Source organism: Uloborus diversus, chromosome 3 (genome assembly GCF_026930045.1).
Source record: "Uloborus diversus isolate 005 chromosome 3, Udiv.v.3.1, whole genome shotgun sequence".
Lineage (NCBI taxonomy): Eukaryota > Metazoa > Arthropoda > Arachnida > Araneae > Uloboridae > Uloborus > Uloborus diversus.
In genome coordinates, this window is record NC_072733.1 from 24,651,883 (window position 1) to 24,679,678 (window position 27,796).

A 27,796-nucleotide genomic window follows, 5' to 3' on the forward strand; every position below is an offset into this window, starting at 1 on the left:
TCAGAGCATCTGAAACTTCCAGGCCGCAGACTTGTCACTGCTGTACTCGAGGCAATCGGTGCTGCCTGGAGGGGGCAAGCTGCCGTTAATGGGGGGCGTCCGGGAACTGAGGGACTGGTGGGACGAGGCCAGTCCTCCCATATGGGTGCCCGTCATAGCCGGGGCGCTCATCTGCGGCGAGGTCATGGTAGTGACGGGCATCGGTGGCGGCAAGTAGTCCATGTTCATGTTGCCGTAGTGGTAGGAGGTTGGACCGTAGGACTGCGAGTAACAGCTCGGCGGAGTGTTGGCTGCCATTTGGTAGGAGCGCTGCATGCAGCTGTTGGCCCCCATCAGCTCGGCCGCAACCGGACTGATGGTGGCCGGACTCCAGATGCTGCTGGAGTTGGCATTCGACGAGACCGGCGGTCCGGATGACGGCGTCGACGAAGAGTGCGGCGCCGGCAGAGAGGGTGGTTTGTATGGGGACTCCCCTCGCGACGATGGGGGCGTCGACGAAGACGGGGGACTCTTCACTTTCTTGGGCCTGCTCTTGCTGCTCCCGCCGTTCTGTTGCTGCTGCTGTTGCCGGCATTTGGCTCTCCGGTTCTTGAACCACACCTGGAAACACAGAAGAGTCAAGATCAATTTCACTGTGTTACAGTGAAAATTTTTAACGCATGCAAGCCTCGGAATCGAGATCCCAACACAAAGCACTTTTTTAAAGGAAACCAAAAAAAAAAACAAAAAAAAAACAAAAAAAAAAAAAAAACTAATCTTTCGCTACGTTGCGCATTACGGTAGATCGCGCTTTTTCTGTCTCCCAAAAATTTCAGGGGGAAAAAAATCATTCATATTTATTAAGAAAAAAGTTTTCTCCTCACGTTTTTAGCAATCTGTTAAAGTGGATTTTTTTCTATTCATTTGAATTTGCAACATTTGGAGAGAATTCCTTGAATTGTGAAATATTTAAAATTCATATTCATATTTAAAAAAAAAGCAAGCAGCAAGTTCTTTTGCTGTTTTATTTAAAAGTAGTAGTTCTAACCATTAACTGAATTCATTATAGGTACACATACCATTTACTTGTATTAAAGTTATGGTAAAAAGTTTGAAGTTATATCCATCAAAACGTTGTATAACTTGAATGCAGTTGTATTAGATACTAAAAACCAATGGCAGTTTACCATATCTGGAGTAAACTGGTGATTCTCAACCATTTTCTCGTTGCGGTACAATTTTAATCGTTTAAAAATTAGGTGCCACTCTAACAATACCGCACACTAAAAATAATTTCACCTGACTAATTGGTAGATGTGTCTATCGTCTTTGTAAAAAATAACGTATGATACAATGAAATCCATGGTAACCAAGTTTGACGACAAAATGTTGTGGTATTACTAATGCGAAAGCGAGCAAATAAATTGCGTCTAAAACTTATACATACCAAGCAGGCTACTATAAACTAGTAATAAAGACATAATGTATAAAGACATAATACATAAAACAAAATATGCACAATTAGAAAAAAAAAATAAATACATAGCTTTATCTGGGTTTAATTTTGAGCAGAAAGTAATACATGTATTACTCATAAGCATTGGACTCTATAAGGAAAGTTGAATCGACCGTGCTATTTAACTTGTATGAAACTTCGCAACAGTGTGGGTTCGGGCAGTTGCGACACACTCCATAATCGTGTGGCACACTAATTGACAGTCGCTGCTGTCTGGGTGCTACATTCAAGCTCTAATATGCGATACAAACTTCATTATATAATTTTTTTTCTTACGATTATGAATTTGTTCTTGCTATCGATAGAAATACACAATGTTTTGCTAAAACATTTGAATATACTTTCATTCACTGCAAGAAACAGTCAAAGTGATATGAATATGTTTATTTGCAAGCGATGTAGATGTTAATACTACAAGTAGTATGTTCATGTTGTAAGTAATATGATTATGCTTTCAAATGATGCAGATATTAAACCAAAAACACTAAAATATATTCCTGACATAAATTTTAAATTCTTATTGTAAACCTATACGCTCTGTTTTTACAGTTATAAATATTTCAGCAGGTAATAACCCATGCTATTTTTAAAATAAAATTGCATAATTATTATCAGAAAGTACATGGTTGTGAGAGTGTAGCACATTCCTCTGGAAATAATACAACAATAACATAACTGAAAAGAAAAGGTTTTATTATAATTTAATAACAAAATTAAACAATTAATTTTCAAATAATTAATATTAATGTATAAATTAATGTCATGCAATATGAAAAACTTAACATCATGTGTAAAAAAGAGAGACAGAGAAAGAGTGTAATAGAGCAAGATTGTGTATGATCCAAACAGGGGATTGCACCACTAATATACAAGTATTTTTTTTACTTAATATGGAAAAACACTAATTTCATTTTTTAAAAATGAATAAAGGAACGGAGAAATATTTGAGGGGATTTTTTGCATTAAAGAAATTGTTTAACCAACAAATGTACATACCCCACTGCAATTGGACTTAATCAATCTTGTTTCGAAAACAAAAGCGCTGAAAAAATTCTCTTACCTTTTCGTTTGGCAAAATTGTTGTGCTCCAACTTACCTGCTATGATTCGGTTTCAATTCTCAGAAATTGACCAAATAAATAAAATATGTATTTATACAATATGTCTGAATTGTTTTCGTAATATATATTTTCCAAGAAATAACTGATGACTTGAAAGAAAAAAATATTAACAGCAAATAAAAAGCAGATAGGGCGTGGGAGAAGGGGGGGGGGGCGTGATGTGATTGAATCTACCTTCCATAGATCAACCGTCTATTGAAGCAACTAACCTGAACTCGAGATTCCGGCAGGTTGATTTTGAGGGCCACTTCTTCCCGCATGAAAATATCTGGATAACGAGTTTTGCTGAAGAGAGATTCCAACACATCAAGTTGTGCCCGAGTGAAGGTCGTCCGCTCTCTCCGCTGTTTCCTCGGGGGAGGAGCCGGGGCTGAAAAGCACAACACACATTAGTCACCCGACAGTCTGCCCCTAACTTGAGAAAACACACGTAGAATTAATTCCGAGGATTGCGATATGTCAAGCAGAGCAGCTGGAATGCTGAATTTGGGAAAGTCATTCACGAATCATAACATTGAGAGGGGGGGGGGGGCGCAATAAAATAACGCAAAAATCAAGAGTGATTCATTTTAGTAATATTTTCTGCGACTTAAATGTTTCGTTGTATTTAATTTCAGTTGATAGCTTGATGTTAAACTGTATATTCATTTAAACAAATATCTATTGGTTTACACTCTTTACGATAGAAGTTATGTAATCTGCATAAGTTCTTCTAGAGTATGAATTTCTCCTAGTTTTTGGATGACTTTCTCGAAAGTATCTTTTTGCCACAAGTTTCAGGGGCGGCAATCAATCGCCAGAATGTGATACAACAATGGTAAAAATATTTAACAGTGTTCGCAATTATGGTATCAACCATGTTTGCCATCTACCACCAGTTTTTGGAAGAACACCGAATCGTGACTTTGAGGGGAGGGGGAGCGCAATAAAATGACACAAAAGGCAAGACAGATTCATTTAGGTTATATTTTCTGTCGTATTTTTTCATTTAATTAAAGTTAATATGTTGAAAGCTAAATTCTTAACTCGATTTATTAAAATGTAGTGCCCACTTCTAGCGAAGAAGTCAGATGAAATTATTTTCTTAAGCACACAGAAACCCAAAATTTCCATGCTGTTATTTAAAAAGGTGGTGTCCGAGTATGAAACATTAAACAGGCTGTATCTAGCCCTGTTGATATAGATTGCCAATTCCTGCCATTAAAGTTGGGTACATTAGGTTTCCATCGCTATCCAGTCCGATATAAATATTAGAGGTCATCTACTTAATTTGATCATGATTAGTCTAACCATGTAATCGACAATTCATCTGGACACAATTTATGTTTGTCTATGTTTCATGCTTAGCATTCTGAAACGTCAAAGTTATAGAAGCAGGTACTAACTCGAAATACTGGTTAAGCTTGGCGCAAAATTTTAAGTCGTTTTCTTTTGATCCTGATTTGTTGTCAATTTAAAGATTGCATTAAAAGGGAAATATTGGCGAATGATAATCAAAACTAATGAAGTATAATAATAATAATAATAATAATAATAATAATAATAATAATAATAATAATAATAATAATAATAATAATAATAATAATAATAATAATAATAATAACAGTAATAATAATCATTTAGTAATAATAACATTATTATGTAATACTAAAAGGAAAAATAAAATAAAATAAATGAATCACTTTACTCTGAAAGTTAAAGAGCTAGTTTGCACCATTTAGCAGATGATTTGTTAAAGGCAAAGTTTTTTTTTTCTTTCTTTTTCTTCCTTCCTTTCTTTTTTTTTTTTTTTGTAATGCTGGAAAGCATTTTTAGTAAGTTACGTAAAACCTGATCAACATTTGTTAATCGATGGAAAATAATACATAAACTGCTATAAATATGCATCAACCATCGGACAGCTACTATAAATAAGCGAACAGCTAAAAAACATTGATTCATTAACGAACAATGATACATATATTGCTAGAAAACATTTACCATTCAACAAAATCCTAGAAAACGTCTATTAATGAATGAACAATGATACATAAACTGCTCAGAAATTTTTATGTACCGTTGAGTTGCGTACAAACTCTTTTTATTTATCGAAACAATTATACGTAAACTGATAGAAAATATTAATGAATCAATGAACTGTTGGATAACATTTATCAATCAAGAAACAATGATACATAAACTGCTAGAAAACATATTTAAACTCATATATTACCACAATGCCACTGCAAACTTGACACTAATTTTAAAAGTTATAAGTATTAAGGTGGAAAAAGAAAATGAGAGTAATATTTACTAATTACTTTGAAACAAAAAATATGTTTCAGCAGCTACTACTTAAAAAAATATTGCAACGACTATTACAAAACGTATAACCTGCACATATTACGACTAAGTTTCATTGTATAATAATAAAATGATTTCAATGTCATTGTGGGCTGGCTCATATGAATTTCGCTGCACGAAAAAAAGGCACATTAATATGAGTGTTTTCGGAAGTGTATAGATTTCCCGCTTGTGAGTCACGACACTTTCATGGGACAGGTATATTGTTTAAAGTTTGTTTCTCAACTGAGTTATAATTTTTGAAATTATTTTGAAAAGAAAAATGTAAAACAAGAGAACGATTTAAGTTTGGTTTTTTAATTGCAGAAAATTTTGGATTGTCTGTAAACGGAAGATAAAAGCTGATAAGTATGCGTAATGTAATGCCATTTTGTTATGCCACTGTGACGTTAAAGTGTGAATTTATTAAAAAAATCTCTTCTTGGTCATAGGTAGTTACATATCTCTGAATGAACCACAGACTCGGGGGATAGAACAGGTAATAGTGATTTTAAGTATAGGAACTATTTCTGTACGTACTCAAATACCATTCCTTAAAAAAATAAATTTTGTGGTAAGTAAGATACAAACGAATGCGCTTTACAACTTAAAACTTATTGAATACCATGTTGTAGTTTCAGTGCTTTTAAGCAGTTACATTGCTTTACATGGTAGCAATTATGGCTAAAAAGCTTCGAAACTAACAATAAAAATAGCATGTACCATTAGGCAATGGTAAGCATTGGTGATTGTAATTTGAATTTGACAATTTAGCGAATGACCAAGAGACGTGGTATTTTAGGAAATTGCCATTGCCTTAATTATATCTGATGCATCAAATAGTTTTACTACATAAGAGGGTAGGACAGAAAAGGTAGTCGCTATTTATATATGGTCTGAATTATATGGTTAGGACATTTACCCCGGACGTAGCAAAGTATTTATCTTATTTGCTTTGTCGGTATTATTCATAAACATTTCGGTAGCCTAAGTTCTTTTGTAAGAAGAAGACTTTTGAAGCCATAATGAAGGTTCCATCAGGTCTGCCAAACCTAATGTAGCGTGTTGTCTACAAAACGCTCGTTCATTTTGCCGCATCCCAGCAAATTTCGGGACGGCCTATCCAAAAATGAGGGCCTAGCTATCGAAAAAAGCATCAAACGCGGATTCTTGTTTGCCGAGCGGTGAAAAATTCGTGAAGTAATCCTCCAGAATGCAGCCTCCAGAATGCAGCCTGTTGAGGGGAAGAGAAGTATTAGTGGCGAAAAAAATATCAACCATCTTCTAAAAAACTGAAAGAACTGGCCATGACAAAGGGCGTTAGAGGTCTCCAGCGTTGCGAGGAAGAATGCAAGAAAATGTGTTGCTAATCCTGTAATGACCCTAAAATGAGTGCAAGAAAGCAGGGAAAGCTTGCGGGGTACTGAAGCACTTCATTACCATTGGCGACATACTCTTTTCGAAGCTCAATGCCCTTGATGTGGAAATAGTCTTGTGGGACGATTTTGATGTGAATAATGTCTACCAAGAAGGTTGCTGAAGCCACAGTGTTGCATCAAGTAAAATTATTTGGACACCTATTCACCTAATAGACACTTGTACTTTTGCTCCTACAGTGTCCTCTGACTATTCTGTCATATACAGGAGGACACTTGGACAGTTTCTACAACTAGCATAAAAGGGGTGACCACCTTGCAAATGCTCCTAATATGTTAGATACTTGTTTCATCGGGCGGCATTAGGAAGAACATCGATTCTACTTCTAAAAAATGCAAGCAAATTTTGAAGGTTTCGGTAAAACAAGATTATTTATTTATTTATTAATTTGTTTATTCTCAGTAACAGACGTATCTCACGAGACACGACCGTTACTGAGCCAACTGACTGTGCGCAACAGTTGATACGTCTATTAAAATGAAAGCTCCCCCCCCCCAAAAAAAAAAAACATTTTCATATTTGGATACATGAAAAAGACATTTGCTAGGTGATAGACTATATTTAAAGGTATAGAAATGGGACAAAGGGTTTATTACAATGAGTAAAGGTCTTTGTACAATATGTTGAGGTTACTACACGAAATAAACCATTTTGAATCGGAGCTGGTTATCGGATTGGGTGAGACACAACCTTTCAGTTTCTAGCCTAATACTATATGAACCTCACTACTTGAAACTAAAACAAATTTCACTTATTTATTGTGTGGATTAGGTAATTTTCAGAATGAATAAAATTAAAGGTTTGCATATGAAATGAATTGTTTGTAAACTTATTGTGCGATGTAAACAGGACAGCATTTTCCAATAAGAAATGGTGTGCATTAAAAAATGCGCTAGTTTTTGTTTATAAAAAGTATAAAACTTAAAAAAAAAAAGAAAAGGCATTTCTCAATGGCATAAAAAATTGAATGTACAGTTACATAATTTTTCTTAGTATCAAGTTTAATTGAAGATTTTTATTTAATGGACATTTTTTTTTTTTTAAACGAATATTTTTTTACTGATAGAAAGTTTCAAAAAATAATGTATTTTAATTGGTTAAAAACCTACAGATAATGAAAGGAAAATTTATGAATAATCTACAAAAAATTTTTCTGGAAACGTGAAAAATGTGTTTGAAATAAATATAAAATAAGTGTCCTAGATTTTGAGCATGATTTCATGAATAAAGAGAATTTTAAAAAATGTTGCATTTAGGAATGAAAAATAATTATTTAAACCTTAAGTGAAAGTGCTGAAAGAAAAATAGAAATTCGTGTCACATGTCACGCTGTTTTACATAAGCAGATTGTTTTAAAATATATGTGATGTTACAGTTTTTGTTGCTCTCTCCCTCTCCCTCATCCCAAACTGTCATAATCCACTCCCCACTCAAAACGTGTCATCGTTTGCGGACGATCCTTAACTCTGTTTTTGATTAATTAAGCATACGAACACTTAATGTTCATTACTTATTTAAAGTTAAGTGATTTCATGCAGAATTATAGTCAAAACAAGTAAGTTTTGTTGTTCTATCACGAAGATATATATATAATGCATTATCAACTTTTGCTTAGGCTGATTGATTCTAATATATATAGTTAGAATTTAACGTGATATAAATAAGGCAAGAAAATGTATTAAAACTGACAAAACTTGATTTTGTTTAGTAACTTTATTACCATATGAGCACGAGATATTTAAATGATTTGAAGTGAAATTGTGTAAGCTAATGATAGGCATTCGTGAAACAAAAAATAGTTATGTCTTAAAAACCAACTATAAATACGTACTAAAACGGAAAACAGAGAAATAATATCTTCAAATCGTAAAACAATATAATAAATAAACAAAAAAAAAAGTAATGATACTAAACATCGATGCTTAGAAGGAGGAAAAAAAGGTTTGTATTCTGTAAGCCAACCTTTATTGCTGGAGAGAAAAAAAAATTTTCTACTTTTTTTTCTGTGGTACCTGTAACATTATTTCGATATTTGATACAGTGAACAATAACCAGCAAAATTAAGTATCATAAACTTTTAAGGAATATAAAATATTGTCTTGAAACTATTAGTATCTTTAATTCATAAATATTATAATGTATGAAAAAAAAAACAATCTTTACTATATTAAAATTTAGAAAAAAAAATAGTTCTTCAGCTTTGTATATTGTAAGCTGATCTTTCATGTTAGTGGAAAAAAATATTTCGTATATTTTTTCCTGTGGTACCTGTAACACGATTTCGATATTTGATACAGTGAACAATAATTAGTAAAATTAAGTTCATAAACTTTTAAATGAGTTAAAATATTGTCTTCAATACGTATTACAGCACGGAGCAGTCCCAGTACAAAAACAAATAACAAGTAATTTGAGCCTACCCTAATCTCTTATGCAAATTTTACTTACATGTGAGCTACTCTACACAAGATTAAAACTGTTCTTGAATTTTCCGCGCTTTATTTCGCGGTCGCGTAAGAGGATTACGCTTTTTTCAAATCCGTTTTTATCACACATTTTCAAATCGCTAATAACCATATTTACATAAAATTGATAAAACGCCGAGGAATATGTAAAAGTATTGAATGAGTGTATAATTCTGTTTTTTGTAACTTCATATTCAGTTTCGAATTCCTCCGTTTTACATAAATAAAAGTGGTAGAAAAAATGAATTTAGATTCGATATTTATCTAAATAAATTTTCATCTGACGCTTTTAAGGCTTCCGATATCAGATATTGAATATTAGAGTTACACAAATATTGTTTTTTAGAAGAAAAGTAATAAAACAATGTTTCCAATGCTCGAGCAAAATTATAATTAGTTAAAACATGCTTTTAGTTTGATTTCTTTCTGTTTATTACAGATTGGAAGCTATTGCCTTGGATCATTTAAATTGTATTTCACATTCTGGTACTTATTTACAAATGGTGGTACAAATAAGAATAAAAAGAGGTTTGAATATATAATCGTTGCTCAGATACTTTACGCGTGTCTTAAATGTTATAAACTCTGCTTGTATTTTTACGTAAAACATATTCAAAATAAACAAACAAATACCAATAAAATGAAGTAACCGGTAATTTACAAACAAATATTTAAAAAATGAAGCAATAGGAAAAATATTTTTTCGTATCACTCCATTTTATTGATATTTGACAATACATTTTTAATATTTTACTATTCTTGTTTCTAGCATCTTCGCGCTAACAATTCGTTTCATTTTAGCTCAATATTATACGATAGTATTTTTCTTTTTAAAAACTGTTTCTACGTTTGGAAACTTTTTGAAGTGTATAATATGTATTTAATGAACAAAAACGTGCGCAAGCTGAAAAAGGAGTTTGCCTAAATTTTCTTTCATATTTCGCTTTGCTGGTTTCACCATTTTTACTACTACGAAAAGAGAACTTGATTTCTACTGCAAATCGGTACGCTGTGTACCTGTAAAATACGAAGTCAACAGAAATTTTACGAGTTAACTGCATTCTGGTATTTTTTTTAAAAACATTTATTACTTTTTTTATTGCTGATTTAATTTTTCTTCATTTTTCTTTTTTATCTTTCAGTTTTTTGCAGCAAAGTAATGTATGCAATGTGAGAAAATCGCAAAATAAAATGCTGAAAAGAAGATATTAAACACGAAAATTGAAAAATGAACTATTTGAAGAGCAACTTTTCAAGCAATAATTCTCTTATAGGTTAGGATTCTCAACCTTAATGGTTTAGTTTGACTCTTTAATGATATTAAGTATAAGTAAAATATTCATCTAGTATATTGATACCAAAAAGCAGTTTGTCCCCCAAGCACAGAAAGTTATGACTAAAACCTGAACTTTTCAAAAACGGTATTGAGAACCTAAATGAAATGTGAGTTCCCTGTTAAAAAATCAAAAAAATTATAAATATTGCTATAAAATGAAGTGGTTGCAAAGTTAAGAAAGTTTTACAGCAAATTATGCCGGAAAAAAAAAGATCGCTGCTACAACTGGTTGCTGTTTAGTTTTTTTTTTTTTTTTCAAATTTTTAATTTTACAGGCGAATAGGATTAGGATACAGTAAAAAGATCTGGCAGCATGGATGCTAGCTTATTTTCCATTTCAAAAGTGTTTGGATTTGTTTTTTTTTTTTTGGTTTAGTGTTAATTTTGAGACTGATTGGATCCAGAGAAATTAAAAGGATATAAATTGATGAGAACTTTTATCACGTGCTTCAAATTAAAGTGCGTGCAAAAAATACTCTACTTGGAGTTCTAGACATTTTTTAATTGAATTATTAAGTGTAATATGCATACGAAATCGCACGTATTATCATCGGGACGGTTTTGATCGAGCAGGTTGAAGACAAATGTGTTACTCTGCTCTGGGCAGGTAAACAGCAATATCTACAACGTTTTTTTCTTTTTTTTCTGTATTTTTGTCATCTATTGTATTTTACCTTTGTTGTACAAACTTGCTTACACGTTTTCCGCTGAAAATAAGCATGGAAAGAACGTCAAATCCCAGGATTTTACTTGTGTTTTTGTTGGAAATCAAACATTTTTTTCTTCAATTATATCAAAACTCATTTTTGTATTCATACTGCCATTTACCTACCACGTTCCCTTTATCAGTTTCTGATTGTTTAAATATATATTTTTCATTCACCGAAATATGAAAAACAAATACTAGTCTCTGCAAAAATGAATCACTAAAGTTAAAAAATATTATTAAGAACAATAAATAAATACTTCAAAGGAAATCTTTTGTGCTCCAAAGAGAAACACAATCGAAGCACTGGGCCATTTTGGCATCTTGATGCTAAGAATCGAAGTGGAAAATGAATGTCTATCTTCGCTTATCAGAAGTTGTTCTTTCTTAAAGTTCTTTCAGAGTGTGATCGGTGACATAAATAAATATATATATATATATATTCGATTGCGCAATCAATAAATTGAAAAAAAAAACACTAATTTGAATTTTGTCATCTTGAATTCAAATTATGTTTTTCGCAATCACGAGTGTGTGTGTATATGTAAGCGTGTGTGTTTGTGTGTGGGGGGTATGTGTGTGTGTGTGTATGTAGGCATGTGTGTTTGTGTCTGTGTGCAGGCATGAGTGTGTGGGTGGTTGTGTGTATGTGTGTGTGGGGGTATGTGTATGTGTGTGTAGGCATATGTGTTTGTGTCTGTGTGCAGGCATGAGTGTGTGGGTAGTTGTGTGTATGTGAGTGTGTGTGTTTGTATGTGTGTATGTGTTTGTGTATGTGTGTAGATGTATGTATGTGTGTGTAGGTGTATATATGTATATGTGTGTAGGTGCGTGTATGTATGCGTGTAAGTGTAGGATATTGACGAAACCTGGAAACGGTTTTCGCTAGAGGTGCAGCATCGTGAGGACCCGGTGGACGGTGATGCTGCGGAGGCTGGTGGTGGGAAAAATGATAGGACCGTCAAAAACAGTCAAATAAAAGCAATAAGCAATCGTGATTGCTCAAAAAAAATCGTTGAAGAAGGAAATAAAAAGGTTAAAAAGATGTTAATGATACCCTAAATCTTTCAACAAAAACATCAGCCTACGCCACTGCAAAACCACTGAATGCTTTGTGTTCGAGAGTGGATATTGCTTCCCATTCCGTCGTCGAAGGAACCCCACTAGACACCACATTACGGAAACTAGTGTAACCATATGAAATATAATTATACTAGTGTCTGTAAAAAATGAATAAAGTTCTGAAATATTATTATTATTAGGAATAAATAAATAAATAAAACGTTTCTATGTTCCGAATAAAAACATGATCAAAACACTGAACCATTTCGACACTTTAATGCTAAGAATCGAAGCAAGAGATGAATTTCTAAATAAGCTTCCATTTATAAAAAGATGTTCTTTAAAGTGTTTAGGATTTTGAACATTAACATAAATTTCCCATTTTATTAATAGCAAATGAAAAAAAGTCAGCGAAGGAGGAAATTAAAAGCGTTAAAAAGAAGTTGACGTAACCCTGGTTCTTGCAAAAAAAAAAAAAAAAAAAAAAAATCAGCGACTGTCAGTGTAAACCACTGAATATTTTGGGAGGAGTATGGATTATGGATATTGTTTCCCATTATGTCTTCAAAGTAACCACAATAGACAACTCATAACAGAAACTAGAAAGATTATATGAAATAATAATACTAGTTTCTGTAAAAATGAATGAAATTCCAAAAAAGCATTGCTATTAAGAATAAATAAATCAAAAGAAGGCATCCATGCTCCGAACAAAACCATAATCAAAACACTGAGCCATTTTGACATTTGATGCTAAAAAATAAGGAAGAAAATGAATTTCATCTTAAGCTTTCATTTTATAAAAAGCAGTTCTTCTTTGAAGTTTTTCGAATAGTGAACAGTGACATAAATTTTCCATTGTGCTATTAACAAATTGAAAAAAAAAAAAAAATCGTTGAAGGAGGAAATTAAAAGCGTTGAAAGAATTGGACGCGACCCTCCTTCTTCCAACAAAAAAATCAGCGTACGCCACTGCAAACCACTGAATGCTTTGAGTCGAGTACGGATATTGCTTCCCATTCCGTCTTCTAAGTAACCACACCCTCGCAGAAATTCTTCAGCCTGTGGAATCGGCTTCCTCTTCAGCCCTTCAGGACAGTGACGTCCGGTAGCTGGGGTCACCCGTTGCTAAGCGACGTCCAAGAAGAGGAAGGTTCGGCAAAAGGGAAGGTCTATCAATAAAGAGCATTTTCGACTACTCCCTAGAAATCGATGGAGAAATTTTGAGGTTACGTTCGGCCTGCATTGCGGTGGTGATCGTGGAGGCCAAAAAGAAAAGGCAGATAAACAGGGGCCAAAACGGTTTTTATAGAGGATAGAAACTAGCTGAAAGTCATTGAATTTTTATTATTGAATAGTTAAATCGAAGAACAATCGACGATCTAATCTACCAAGTTTGATAAATAGCTTGGTACAAAACTGCCGAGAAACAGCAGTGGCTTAGCTTCAGTATCAAAATTTTTACTTAGGTGAAATATATATTCATGGTTTATCAATAAAGGGTATTTTCTACTACCAAGAAATCGATAGATAATTTTTGAGGTTACGCTCGGCCTGCATTGCGGTGGTGATCAAGGGCCAAAAAGAAAAGGCAGATAAACAGGGGCTAAAACGGTTTTATGAAGGATTGAAACTCTACTCGCTGAAAGTCATCGAATTTTCATTTTTGAACTGTTAAATGAAGGAAAAATCGATGATCTGGAAAGTATAATTAATAGCTTTGTACAAAGAGCTTTGGGTAGAACTGCGGAGAAACCGTAGTTTGACTTTTGCACAAAAGTTTTGCTTAGTAGAAAAACATATTCATGGTTTATCAATTAATTTAATTTTCGACTATTTCCTAGAAATCGATGAAGAGTTTTTGAGGTTACATTCGGCCTGTATAGTGGTTTTGATCGTGGAGGCCAAAAAGAAAAAGCAGATAAACAGGGACCAAAACAGTTTATAGAGGGTAGGAACTGTACTCGCGGGAAGTCATTGAAATGTTACAAAATAATAATAATAATAATAATAATAATAATAATAATAATAATAATAATAATAATAATAATAATAATAATAATAATAATAATAATAAAATAAATTGAAAATTGAATTGTTAAATGAAAGAAAATCAACCATCTGCAACGCTTATTAATAGCTTTGCACAAAGTGCTTTGTATAGTACTGTCGAGAAATCCGTTGTTATTTAACTTTAGTAACAAACTTTTTACTTAAGGTGAAAAATATATTCATGGTTAATCAATAAAGAAAATTTTCGACTACCCGCTAGAAATCGATGGAGTATTATTGAGGTTACGTGTTCGGCCGGCGTTGTGGTGGTGATCGTGAATACCAAAAAGATAAAGTAGATAAAGAAGGGCCAAAACGGTATTTTAGATTAGAAAAACTACTAACTGATCATTGCTGAATTTTCAGCACTGAATTGTTAAGACGGTACTGCAAGAAAAATCAATGACCTACAAAGTCTGATTAATAGCTTTGAACAAATGTTACTAAGTGCTTTGTGTAGAATTGCCAACAAACCATAGTTGGTTAACTTTAGTGCAACATTTTTATTTAAGTGAAACGTATCGCTCATTTGAAAGAAGAGTGCTACGATACGAAAAAATGAAATTTTATAGGAGAAGCGTTTGAAGTTGAACTCTTCAGGCAATTTGCATTAAGAAACGTAAGTTTGCTGTGCTCTCCAGTGGTTAATATTAGAACAAAAAATCTATCATCATTTTCCAAAGAAGATAACGTCCTTTGAAGGCCTTTAAGCGAGAAAAAAGGAAAATTAAATTTCGTATTGTGGCACTCATCTTCCAAACGAGTGAAATGCTCATGAAGCGAAAGAAAATCCAACAGTTAGTCATTCAGAGTAACTGAAAGCCGAAAAAAAATTTCTCCACTTTTAGCTCCTCCACTAATATTTTAACGATTTTTTTGTATTCGTTGGTAGAAAAGGGAAGAAAAACTCGCTAAGTATTTTATAGTTATCCGAACTTAAGAAATAATTATTATTAAATCCATTTAAAATGAATTTTTGTGCTGGCTCAAAGCAATTTAGTGGTATCCATTTAATGTAACTTTGAACCACGTCAGAAATGGACTGTAAAATAAATTATTTCAATAAAAGTACTGCATATTTTTATCAGAAAAAGAAGATTTTTAAATGTTTAAAAACTCCCCCTTTAAACTTCATATTTCCACAAGATTATTATCACTTACAATATTGTATCGGATATTCCAATGAAGAAAGAACGATTTCAAGCGCTTTAAAAGTAGCTGCTGAACAGGAACTTCAGAATTATTGAATGACGCAATGTTCTGTGTTCAATATTTCCAACCTTTTTTTTTAAATTAAGAGTTATTAATTCATTATAAACTTAGTTTTTTAATTAAAACTAATTTTGTAACCTATGCGCAAATTGAACCTCCATGCTCAACGTTCCTCTAAAGGGTTACTAAAGTCAAAAAACAAAAATCTCAAATATATTATTAACCAGGAACTGGAGTAAATATTTACTTTTTTTCTTTGATGCTAAATTTTGCTTGATGTTAAAATTTTGATATAATTTGATAACTAAGCCTTTTGTTGATATTTCCGTGAAATACCGAGGGACCCTATATTTAAAAACTGGAAAGTTGTGCAAATATAGTTCAAGTTCTATTTTATATATATATATATATATATATATATATATATATATATATATATATATATATATATATATATATATATATATATATATATATATATATATATATATATATGTGTGTGTGTGTGTGTGTGTGTGTGTGTGTGTGTGTGTAATTAACATTTTCTAACACTCTCATACTTGTCACAATTTCCCATTGTGACGAAGAGGAAACACAATGCAAAAGTCAAATTTATAAGCATTGGTCCATGGAAAAATAATTGATTTTTGTGAAACTAAATGAACGGATAACAATTACATTGTTAATCCCTAATAGTATTTACATTTCTTACTCTGCTTATCCAATCATTTTAGATTATTTTCTTAAATAACTTAAGTTGCAAGATTTTTAAAAATCATATTAAGCTCTCAGTTTACAAGCATAACAGCGAAACTTAGTTAACAATATAATACAGCTGTATTGGTTTAAAGATAAGCATTAATTTTATATGGATAATAATTATGAAAAGTTTTAAGCAGAGAAAAGCCAATTATTATGTTGAAAAAAACGTGATACTTAATGTTTTCTGGTTTAGAAATTTCTTAATTAAATAATGTCAGTAATTACATTCAGTTTTTGTTAGATCGAACTTTGAAATCCTATAAGCTAATGGAAAGAAAAAATTGAAATAACATTCAAAGTTTTTCTGCACATTAATACAGTTATGTCGCATTATTGTGTAACAGAAGTTTTTAAGTTTGAAAAAATGACATTAATTTATGTTTTGCTTTTAACAATAATTATTTTAAAGTGAAGAGTAAATAAATCCTTTTATCAATGTGAAAAGACGGAGTTTGAATTTAAAAATAGCATGTAATGTAGACACCAGCACATTTATTTTGATTTCGATGTTTCTTAAGGGCCGTTAATGTGCAATTGTTTTTCAATTCTCTCGTATAACCTTTGCAAAAAAAAGGGGTTAAACTATTTAAGCGGTTTTTTTTCTTCTAAATACAATTTCTCTTTTGAAATTAAAGATCAAATATAATACGTACATACTTCAAGAAATCAGAGGCTGGAATATTTTAAGCATCAATGAGTTAGATTCAGTCTTATCCTCTCAGTACAGGTGTATTTTATATCTTTGAAATTTTACTTGAAAAACATTTGAATGAAAAAAAAACGTCCTTTTGAATATTTTTATGCACAAGAAGAAAATTGTTTTAAATCCACAGCTATTGGATTACAGTGAGGTGGATTTGACTCATTTTTAATGTTTTAGTACAGAAGAAATTTTTCTTAGCTGTAACCTTAACTAGAAAAAATCCATTGACCATTCAGAATCATTAATAAACGTTTTTGATTAAACTGTAAATAGAACTTCCGTTTAAAGTACACTTTTTTTCGTAAGTACTAGTGTCCATTAAAATAACATGTAGAATTTGACAAAATAGCACAATCTAAAATTTGTAAATTCTTACTTCCGAAAATATGACTTTTGTAGCGATCAAAATATTTTTTTTTTTTTTTTTGCTAAACTTTCAACTAAAAAAGTATATTGTTTTTGTGTTTTAAATCTTTCCAACCAGAAACATTGATGCATGAAACTTTTTAAAACATTATACTTTTGATTACCCAAACCATCAAAATGTGAATTATTTCACCTATTTTGATTGTAGCTGATTGATTTATATGTATGTTTAATTCGTATTTCGTAAACATCCTTACCCCCCCCCCCCTCCATTATTTCTACGTATTTCGGTATTTTGCGAATAGCAAAGGTCAAAGTATGTAAAAATATTGAAATTGCAACTTCAAAATGGACTTAATATGCAATTTAAATCTTTTATTATAATCTCAACATTTATTCTTTATTTACTTATTTATTTGTTGACTTATACTATGCATTATTGTACATAAACTGGTGAGATATCTAAAGAAGGAGACCGCTTAATGCTTATAATTTTCAAAGGAACAGACGACTAACTATCTTATGTTTTTTCTTCATGCAGTTCAAATCAATTTTTGTAAATAATTTGCTTGAGGTATGTCATGCCCTCAAAATCGAACGGTTCATTAAGAATCACTTTCGAATTATAGATCTGTATTTTTTAAAGTGATTTATGAATCTATTGCTGCTTTTGTTTGATAAATACAAAATCAACGTTAAATCGAAATTTGTAGTAATTTCAATTGATTCTAATGTTTAATAAATTAATATTCCTATTCTGGACTTCGCAAAATATTTTCGTCCCAAAGAATGTCCCTTTCACGTAAACTACAAGTCAATTAATGGGTTAGAGTTTCTTTGAAGCAAAATTCATGTCAACCATAAGGCGGTTGTTGAGTGACCGTGAGTAAAGAAAGCTTGTTAATTCAAAGAAATCATTGTGAAATTTAATGAATTTGCTTGTACTGTCAACTAAATTATAAATTTGCCAATTGCTGTGTTTTGTCTACGTAATTCAGTTTTTTTTTTTTTTTTTTTTTTTGTATTAATCTAAAAGTGGACCTGATGCTGAAGAAATACCAAAATGATAATGCAACAAAGAAAAAAAATATTGCATTGACAATTCAAGACGTAAAATATAAACCTTTGAAGCTTGTAATATGAAAAATAATAATATATCTGTATCTGTACAAATAACAATAAGTATCTGCATAATAAGATTTTTAAACACTGCTGGCTTTCTAATGAGCTTATTTTCATTTATTTAGTGCAATTTAAACTAGGAAAAATAATTGATTTGTTATCAAGATTAAAATTTCAATTTGTGTAATGAAAAAAATCCTTTTTAACGCATGAAAAAAATACATTCAAGTTTTTTCTGTTTGGTCACACTCTTATGATTTCGCTTTACCCGCGAGAACACATAAAAAATTACTCCATGTATATATATTTTTTATGCCCTTTTTTTCCCCTTTTCAGGACATTAGCAAGAGTTTTAATCCGAGACACGCTTCACTGAATATATTCCATATTTTCCTCAGTGGACATAACAATATTTTGCTAATCTTTTTTAATCTATCCCGCTTTCTCCATTTCCCTTGTGCACGGCGCTTTTCCCCAACGGGGCCTCAAAGCATTTGTTTACGGGGAAAAATGGCTTGACGGGTAGCTCTTGTTGAGTTTCAACACCATCAGGGCCAGCTTTACAAATCTTCTATGCAAAACGTTCATAGGATTTTCTTATAAAGCCCCTCTTAGGACCTACAAATTCCTCCTGATTTAAACTCCTAAATCCACTTCCTACTCTGAGCCACCCTGGATTCGATGTATTTTAGGACAGATTACGCACTTGTTGTATAGACATCGCAGGAACTCTAACTTAGTAGGACTAAAAAGCTCACAGATTATCTTCTCAAATACTTCTGAAAAAGCAGTTGCCTCAGTAGAAGCAACCCCAATAAGTGTGTTCCTCTGATAAAACACTTCAGATTACTCAGAACATCATCTAGATCTGATGGAAGGATAGTAAGGTAAAATTGGATTCTATGCAGTTAGAAATACATTTGGAGAAGCATTTCGTTACAGACGGGTTTAAATCGGCGTTGAAAGACAAATGCCTTCTTTTATAAACTTTACTCTTATGAACGACACTAAGAATAGAGATGAAGAAAGAACCCCCTTTCGTTCATTTAAGAAAAAAATTGCATTATTTAAGATTTTGCTATTGTCTTTAAAATTTACTACATCTTTTAAATCTATTTACGGTTATATTCTAAAAGCAAACTGTTTAGATTTTTTATTCATTATTTTTTTTTGTCTGAGTTTTATGGAAAACAAATAAATTATAAACTTAATGTTTTAAGTGATATATTTTTATAAAAATATAAATTGATACAGATCTTAAGTACAAATAAATTGCTTGTTAGTTCAAATATGTCTCTATTTATACTGCTCATTTTGTTTTTCGATGTTCAAACTATAAATCTAAAGCGAATCAAAGACCGGTTAAATACAATCTATGGATTTATGGAGAGTATCTTGACATGCAAATGTATTAAAATATTTGTTTGTGTTGCTATGTTTCTTAACAATGAAATATATTCGCTTTTTTTTTTTTTCATTTGGTCCAATACAATGTATAAATGTCGATAAATCGTAATGAGAAGAGTGCATAAGAGAAATAACTGTAAGGTTTAGTTATTCACTGGATATCTGAAAATTTCTTAGGAGATACTTAACTTCCTTATAACTTCCTTCAATATAATTGAAAAAAGCGAGGAAAAGGGGAAAAAAATAATAAGACTATGAAATGAGAAAACGATTCAGGAAAAGTGAAGATAAAAAAAGTAAACCCGAAAGCGCAATAAAAATGGAAGAGTATAATAATAAAAGAGTAAACAAAAAAAGAAAGAAAGAAAAGATTACAGCAACAAAACTTTGAAGAAGCCTTCTTGAAACTTGAGTTTAAAATAAAAATCCAACATGTGCATTGACTAGAATGTGTTTGTTCACGGGTTAGACATGTTCATTTACTGGGATTGCTTCTCAACTTCTTGTTTAACCCCCACCCCCCCCCCCCCCCCCCCCCCCGAAAACCTTAAGCCTAACCATTCTCCCAGTCCAGTTTTTTTCTTAATTATATATATAAGTAAAAATGTTTTTACGGATAATGATGATTTTACTGATTATTTTTATTGATTTTGTACAGATTTTTACTAATTTTAGCAGTGTTTTTATTGATTTTGATGATTTTACTGAAATGTTTTTTCTGCTATGTACGAAAATGCTAGTTTTTAATGAAATTATGAATTTCTGATTTGTATTAAAGTTATATTAAGTTATCTTAACTATATTTAAGCGTTCGTTTACTGGCAATACTAGCAGCTCCTGTAGAATTTATAGACACTATTTTTTCCTCCGATTAGTGCCAAAGGATCTAAGTTATTCCATTTGCACAATAATCAAAAAGTCTGTTATTAACATTTTCTAAGTGTGATTAAAATGTACCAGCTTTCATTGAAATTATGAATTTCTGAAAATGAAATTGTTCATAAGAATTCACTTAGAAATACTTATCAAATTCAGAAACGCTATTTTTTGCCAGATTAGCCTCGTAGTAGATAAATGTTTCCGTTTAATTACAAAATAATTAAAAAATAACACTTTTACGTGTAATTAAAATAATAAAAAATGGATCACACAGCAAAATCAAAATTTGCTTCGCGATATCAAATAAATGATGCTTTAAAATTTAAACTCCACTTTAATATCATTTAATTTCTCGCAAAAATCGATATTCATAAAAATTTTAATGTACGATTTATTGATGTGAATGCAGAGGTGACTGAAAAAAAATATAAATATTTCCATTAGCAGCGATCCCATTTGTCGTATTTTTAGTTCCGAGTGTTAAATTAGTTCTTACGTGTCATTTACGAATGAGGAATAAAAATCTGTCGTTGAAAGGGGATTAATTCTTATCGTCTGCACACTTCCCCTGTTTGAAAGTTGAAACTGAGACGCAACAAAGGCTTGATGTTCCAGCAATAAAGTAATCATTCTCAACATCAACTTTTAAGAGAGAAAAAAGAGAGAGAGGGAGAGAGAGACAGAGAGAGAACTTTTCGTTCCTGCTTGATGCTTTACGAATAGATCCAAAACTCCGAATAAAATTTAAACTTAAAAAGTGAGGTTGTTTCATTCTTGATTAAACATTTCGTTGTTATCGGGAAATATAGTTGGAGCTAAAAATATTCAGCTTTGGAATGAATAAACAAAAATGAAACGAAACGAAACGCGTTGCAAATATTTTACTCTTTTATCAAAACCTCTAATCTGAAATTTCGATAATTAAGAGTACTGCCTAAAATAAAATGAAAGTTTTGCATCTTTATGTTTCCACAAATACTGTCCAGTAAGGGAAGACTTTAATTAAGATGCGTTTAAAAAAATGCTCATTGAATGCAATAAGGAATATTATGAGCAAATTAAGAATCATATATGATATGAAATAAATACACTTTAATTGTTAAAATGTGCTGATTTCTTTAAAGTAGAATTCAAAAGGATTTATTTATGGTGGTAACTGTCATTCTGTTTCTTTGAAATTTCTTTTTATTCATTCGCTAATTATGGCGCAGTCACAGATATTTTTGACGCCGCTACAACAGTAATTCGCGTATAGAAAATCGAACATACGCTTGAAAAATCTTACCAAGCATCTTACTTGCATCTTAAGTAAAAGTTCAGTTTCATAGATAGAAAGGGGGGGGGGGGTAATTTGAATATTAAAAATACCGCATTTCAGTGCTTAAAAATATTTTTTAGGTTCAAAGTGCATTGTAAAAAAATGTGTAACTTTACTCCGTAAAAGCGGTGGCAGCTTAGCTGCCTCCATAGCCATGGAGTAACTTAACTGATAAAACTGGTGTAACGCTCAAACGTTGCACCAGTTTTATCAGTTAAGCTACTCCGTTGATATGGAGGAAGCTAGCTGCCGGAATAAGGTTACGCAAAATGCAAAATGCTGCCATCATATTTACGGAGTAAGGTTACACTTTTTTTTTACAATGTGACAAATATTTTAAAGGTCAACACCAAAATAGTACATATTTGTTCTTTCTCTTCCATCTTCCGTCTCATCCTTAGAAATTTTTTATGCAATTGATCACTATTATTGACATTACTGTTTTCGTATATTTCACTCGGCAAAAATTAATTTCACCCTTCTCAAAATTTCTTGGCGTAATTTCACGCTTTGAAAAACAATATTGCATCATGATATTGGGTTGGTCTATAATTGACATAAAACAGTTTCTTAACCATCACCTCAAAAAGGTAAAACTAGGAATCTTAAAAAAAAGCGACTTCATTATTTTGTTATTGCCTTTTCGCTGCACATTTGATAAAACTTAGTTTCATTTAAAGAATGAAGTAAATTGTCAAGGAAGAATTGTAAGTCAAAAGAAAAATAAGTTAAGTATTTACTGTTTGAAAAATTGATGAAAATTTCATAAAAATTCCCCTTTTATTTAAAACACTTGAACAAATTATAAAACTAAAAAGAAAAACAACTTCAGTTTGTTTGCATTTGCTCAAATATTGAGCTTTTGAAAAAAATTGCATTTCATTTAAAATTTATTACGACTTTAAGATCATAAAGCAAAGAAATCAATACATATTAAATTAGCTGTAGTTTATTTATAAGTTTTGGTTAAATAGTTTATCCAAAATATGGATGTTTTCATTTTTAAGGATTGATTCCATTTCTTTGATTGTTATAAAACTATTACCTTGAAAAGAAACAAGTTAATTATGAGTTTTCACATTGCATATTTATTAAACATGTTCTATAATTCACTTTTTTTTAAAAAATAATTTCATTTTTATTATAGTAAAATTCTAAAACATTAATTTTAGAGGGGAAATAACAGTCCCGCATGCTTTAAATGAATTTGATTCTTTTCATGATTTGTAATTTTTTCCCCGTTTTACATGATTTTGTCTCCGATGATCATAAAACGCTTAACACTTAATTTGAGAGTCGCTTTAACAGTAACAAAACATCATTCCCAAAGATTGGTTTTCTTACCCACATCGCGCACGTATTCAAGTCTATTTTTGATTTATAGGTGCCGTTATTGAAGCCCTTAAAGAAAGTTTTAAATTTTTGCTAATAACTATATTCATATCATCGGTCATCTTACAAATTGCATATGAGGCACCAGCACAAAAGTTATTGATAAACCTTCCTCGGTTTGGGCAAAAGATCGTACTAGCATTTATGGTAGTTGCGGCTATACAGCATGATTTAGAAAAAAATTCAATGTAAGCCTGCTTAGAACCGGAATTTCAAACACGTATTACTCAAAACTTGAAATTTTCCATTTAAATCTCTTTGCTTCTCACTGCCTCATATATGATCTGCCATGATTTTGGACAAGAGATCAAAAAATGTGTTTTGAGCTCTTTTTAAATAGATGTTTTAGATTACAAACTTGTTAACGCTTCCCTCTCCCCTCTCTCTATAAATAAACCTATATGTTTTTATATAATTTTAAAAACTTCTTATATAACAAGGAACACAAAAAAAAAACCCTGAGGGGTAATTTTCGGAGCCTAAAAATTATTAAATTGCCTCTCCTTCTCTTTTTTGACTAACATCGCGAATGATGTGTCTACAACAAGGTATTTGCCGCCTCTTAGTATTCTGCATCATTTTTTCAATCGTAAAAAAGCAAACTTAATTATGATCATTAATTAGCTAGCTCTATATTTATGTTTCATCGACTGAATTGCCAAACAGACGTAACTTTTTGAAATCATTGCTCCCCCCCCCCCCTGTGAAAAAATCCTACGTACATCCATGCTACCGGTTGTGACTCACATTTAACAAACATGTTCAGCAGTTAAAAAATCGCGACTTTCCATCAGAATAGAGGCAGCCATGATATGAATATGAAAGGCGGACGCCCCATCGGCAGTGTTCTAGACCACATTGAGAATGATGAAAGCAACGAACGTAAATGGAGTGTAATAAAGACACACCTAGGACATTCAAGGGGGGGGGAGGGGGTCCTACGAACTATGGCGCGAGATATTTGAACGTGGGCGCCGTTCCTCCGCCTTTTATTCGGCTGCTTGTATAGCAGGATTAAAAATGGCAAACGTGTGGGTTGCATTAGCCTTTTTGGTTCTTCCCCATGATTAGAAGGAAATCAGGCCCTCGGGACCAGCATTTCAAATGGGATTAGCTAGCTTCCCCAACTAGCCGCCCGCCTAATGATTTCTTTTTGATGCTCCCACCGATTTCAAGGGTGGGAAAAGGTCTAGAAATGGGGAAAATCACACACTGTTTAAACATTCTGTTGATGCGAGAATTGACCGAATTCATTAAGAGCATTTGTTTTGGAATCGAAGTCTTATTCAATTATGTTATAAACTAGATAACTACTATTGTGCATGGTTTGCGGTAAACGCAGGGGCGCCCCGATGAGAGATCACAGGAGGTCACTGTGACCTCCCAAAAATTTTCTTAATCGGCAATTTGACAAATTCGGTAAAATTACCATCATTCGGCGAAATTTAGGGTTCTATTCGGCAAAATTATCACCATTCAGCAAAATTTGGATCTCCACTCGGCAAATGGAAAACTTCTACCATCCGAAGTTCGGGGCGATAAGTTATGGATCACTCTAATCAGAGAATCGTTGAAACATAAAAAAAAAAAAAAAATGGATAATCATACCAGTTTCTTCAAAGTAGGGTTTGGATGGACAAGGTATAATACAAATGTTCTCAAAAATTGCACGTTTTTTATTGAATAAGAGCTATTAACAAATATCGAAATTATGCCTTTTTTTAAGGACTTTAAAAAAAAATTCCCACAAATATCTTGAGGAGAGACAGGAGCAATGGGTTTGAGGGAGGAGTGAGATAGCAGCATTTTTGTCGAAATAAAAGGTGAAAAATGCTTTCTGGTTTGTCCAGTAACTCTAGCAGCTTTAGATTCTTGCTTGATTTCAGTCTGCTTCATCTACTGAACAAAAGCTAGAAATAATTATTCACTTTTTATTCCCGACATACACTGCTGTCCCATTTCTCCCGACTCTCCCCTATGTTCTGCATCTAGGAATTTTTATAATGATGGTCTCAACAAAGGATTTTAAATAAATGACATGTTTCAATCGTTCATTGTGTTTGACATCACTAAGCTGTCAGAATGAATAAGGAGTTAGCACAATAAAACTTTTCACTAATGTTTTTGATCTCAATCTAAAAATTTCCCACTTATAAGTGGTGAATTACAATGCAGATGATGATAGTTAAAACAGAGTGTAAAGGAGCTTAATATATTAGCATCGTTCATTATGTTCGACATTACATACTAACTACCAAGCGGCACGACCTCGAGGGTCACGGATCGGGACGAAATTCTGCATTTATGTCCAATCGCGTTAGATATGAACCCAGGTAAAGCAGTTTGACTGCATAGGCCCTATTTTGGCCGCAATAGAGGTCCAAAGTTGCTAGTTTAACTCCAGAAAAACAATGGTTTTAAATTTCAAATTAAACTTTTTTACCATTTTCTTGCAATTACATTGCAGTATCGCCCAAATGAATGCATTCACAAAATAGAATAAATTCCCCCTCCTCTACACTGTACTAACAAGAGACAAGACGGTAGGAGAGCAAATATTGTGCCAAAACTTCAAATTCCAAGGAAAACGCCATTGCAGTTCTGAAGCCAAACAAACAAATTTAGATCCTCCTTGCAGTCGAACTAGAGCTTATGAGCTTAAACTGTTTTACCTGGGATCATATCTAATGCAAATTGACCTAAATCCAGAAGTTTATCCAGATTCATGACCCTCAAGTTTTTGCCGTTTGAACCAGACTGAATTCCAGGACTCCAGAATTGCAATGGTGTTTTCATTAGAATTTGAAACTTTGACAGTATTTTTCCTCTCAACACATTCGGCGTCTGTTGTCAGTACCATGTAGGGGGAGGGGAGCATTCTATGTTATGAATGTGTTCAGTAGGCTCTGCAATTCAATTGCAAGAAAAGGGTTTAAAAAGTTCAATTTCAAATGAGAAACAGTTTTCTGGACTCAACTAGCAACTTTTAAACCCCATTGCAGCCGAACTACACTGTAAAAAAAAATCTGAAACGTTACTGAGTATTTCCGTGTAACGATTCGGGATTTCTATGGTTTTTATCCACTTTCTGGAAAAATCAAGTATACTTGTCAAAATGTTTCCTGAATTGCTACAAGTTGCACGAATGCAGACTTCTCACTGTTGTAAAAAATATTTTTAGCTCCCAGTTTCAAGATAACCTGAGCGTATTTATAAAGTGTATCCTCTTCAGTTCCATTGCGGTCCGTCCGGACTGATAAAGCGTCCAAAGGGCGCAAATCAGTCTATGGACTACGTAGCTTTGCAAGAATTGCAGGTGAGTAAAATTTTTGATACTTACTTGAAATTCTGTCTTAACTTTGGCCATGTTTGCAATACTGCTTTAGGAGCTTTCCTCAAAACGCAGTAAAAGGTGCCAAACTATTTTACAACTCAAATTCAAAATAATAGAATACTTTAAACTTTTTAGAGAAAGTTTATTCTAACCAAATATAAATGAAATATAAATGAAAATTAGGTATTTAAATGAATGTGCCACCTTTCTTAGACCTTATCGTGTGCATTTCATTTCAAATATACTTAATTAAAACTAATCTTAGACAGAATAATCGAAAAGTTTATAATGATGAAAGTTTACATTGAGTAAAAAAAAATAGAATATTCAAATTAAAGGGGGTAAAACATTTTCAAAAGAAACAATATTAATACTTGAATGCGTCATTTTTTGCTGGATTCAATTCTTTAATCCTTTCACACACGGGTTCTACCATCTATTTACATTCCATCGCTTCTCTCTCTCTCTCTGTCTAACACTGTTTCCATACTCAATTCAACGCGGTAACGAGTTCAATTTTGTTCGTGGGCACTCTGTCTTGAACCGCTTTCTCTAGATTTGACGGTACCACAAATTCTTGATGGTTTTGAGATCGGTAGAGTTGCTTGACCAGTTTAATACTGAAATTCCTCTTTCTGGTTTAAAATCTACGAGTTGATTTAGAGATGTGACACAGAGTAGAATTTTGCTGAAAGATAAAATGCGTCACTTAATGTGTCACTGCTGTGCCTCAGATGAAGTATCATGCAGTATTATTGATAAACAGTGGAAGGCACACACTGTTTTATTTTAAGATACATACAATCGTCTAATTCCAGCAGCCCTCATTCACCCACACACCGTAAAGGATGTCTCAATTTTGAGAGAACTTCTTACACAAGATTTCTCATTATTTCTTTATTTTTTAAGCGCCAAATCCAAACATCTTTTTTGTTCACAGATATTTCAAAAAAATATTCATCTTTGAATATAATACTTTTTCAACCTTGTTGCTACTGTATGAGCTTCTCTTTGCTCCAGAAAAGTCGTGCACGTTTCTACTTCATGTTTATCTTAGTCATGTTTATCTTACTTCGTAGATCTGCAATTGCAACTGCAGTTTATGCAATCGTCTAGGTGTAGTTAGCTTGGGCACGATAACTACAAATTCTTTCAAACACTTATGGATGTAAGAGGCTTTTTTAAAATGACTATTTTTGACGATTCACTTTAATTTAGGTTCCTCTCTGTCTGTTGTTACACTTTTTCTACCTCGTTTACTTCGGTTACTTTTTAGTTGGTCAGTCCTTCGATATTCATTTAAAAT

The 27,796-nt window shown here is 32.3% G+C and overlaps 1 protein-coding gene across 1 annotated transcript; it reads right to left on the minus strand.

Annotated features, from left to right (window-relative positions):
* On the minus strand, positions 1-25,883 carry LOC129218277 (homeobox protein OTX2-like). Its single transcript, XM_054852508.1, has 3 exons — positions 25,829-25,883; positions 2,825-2,985; positions 1-600 (listed from the first exon to the last, which is right to left on the minus strand). The coding sequence occupies exons 1-3, from the start codon at positions 25,881-25,883 to the stop codon at positions 1-3; spliced, it is 816 nt and encodes a 271-aa protein (XP_054708483.1).
* Between the last annotated feature and the right edge of the window lie 1,913 nt (positions 25,884-27,796).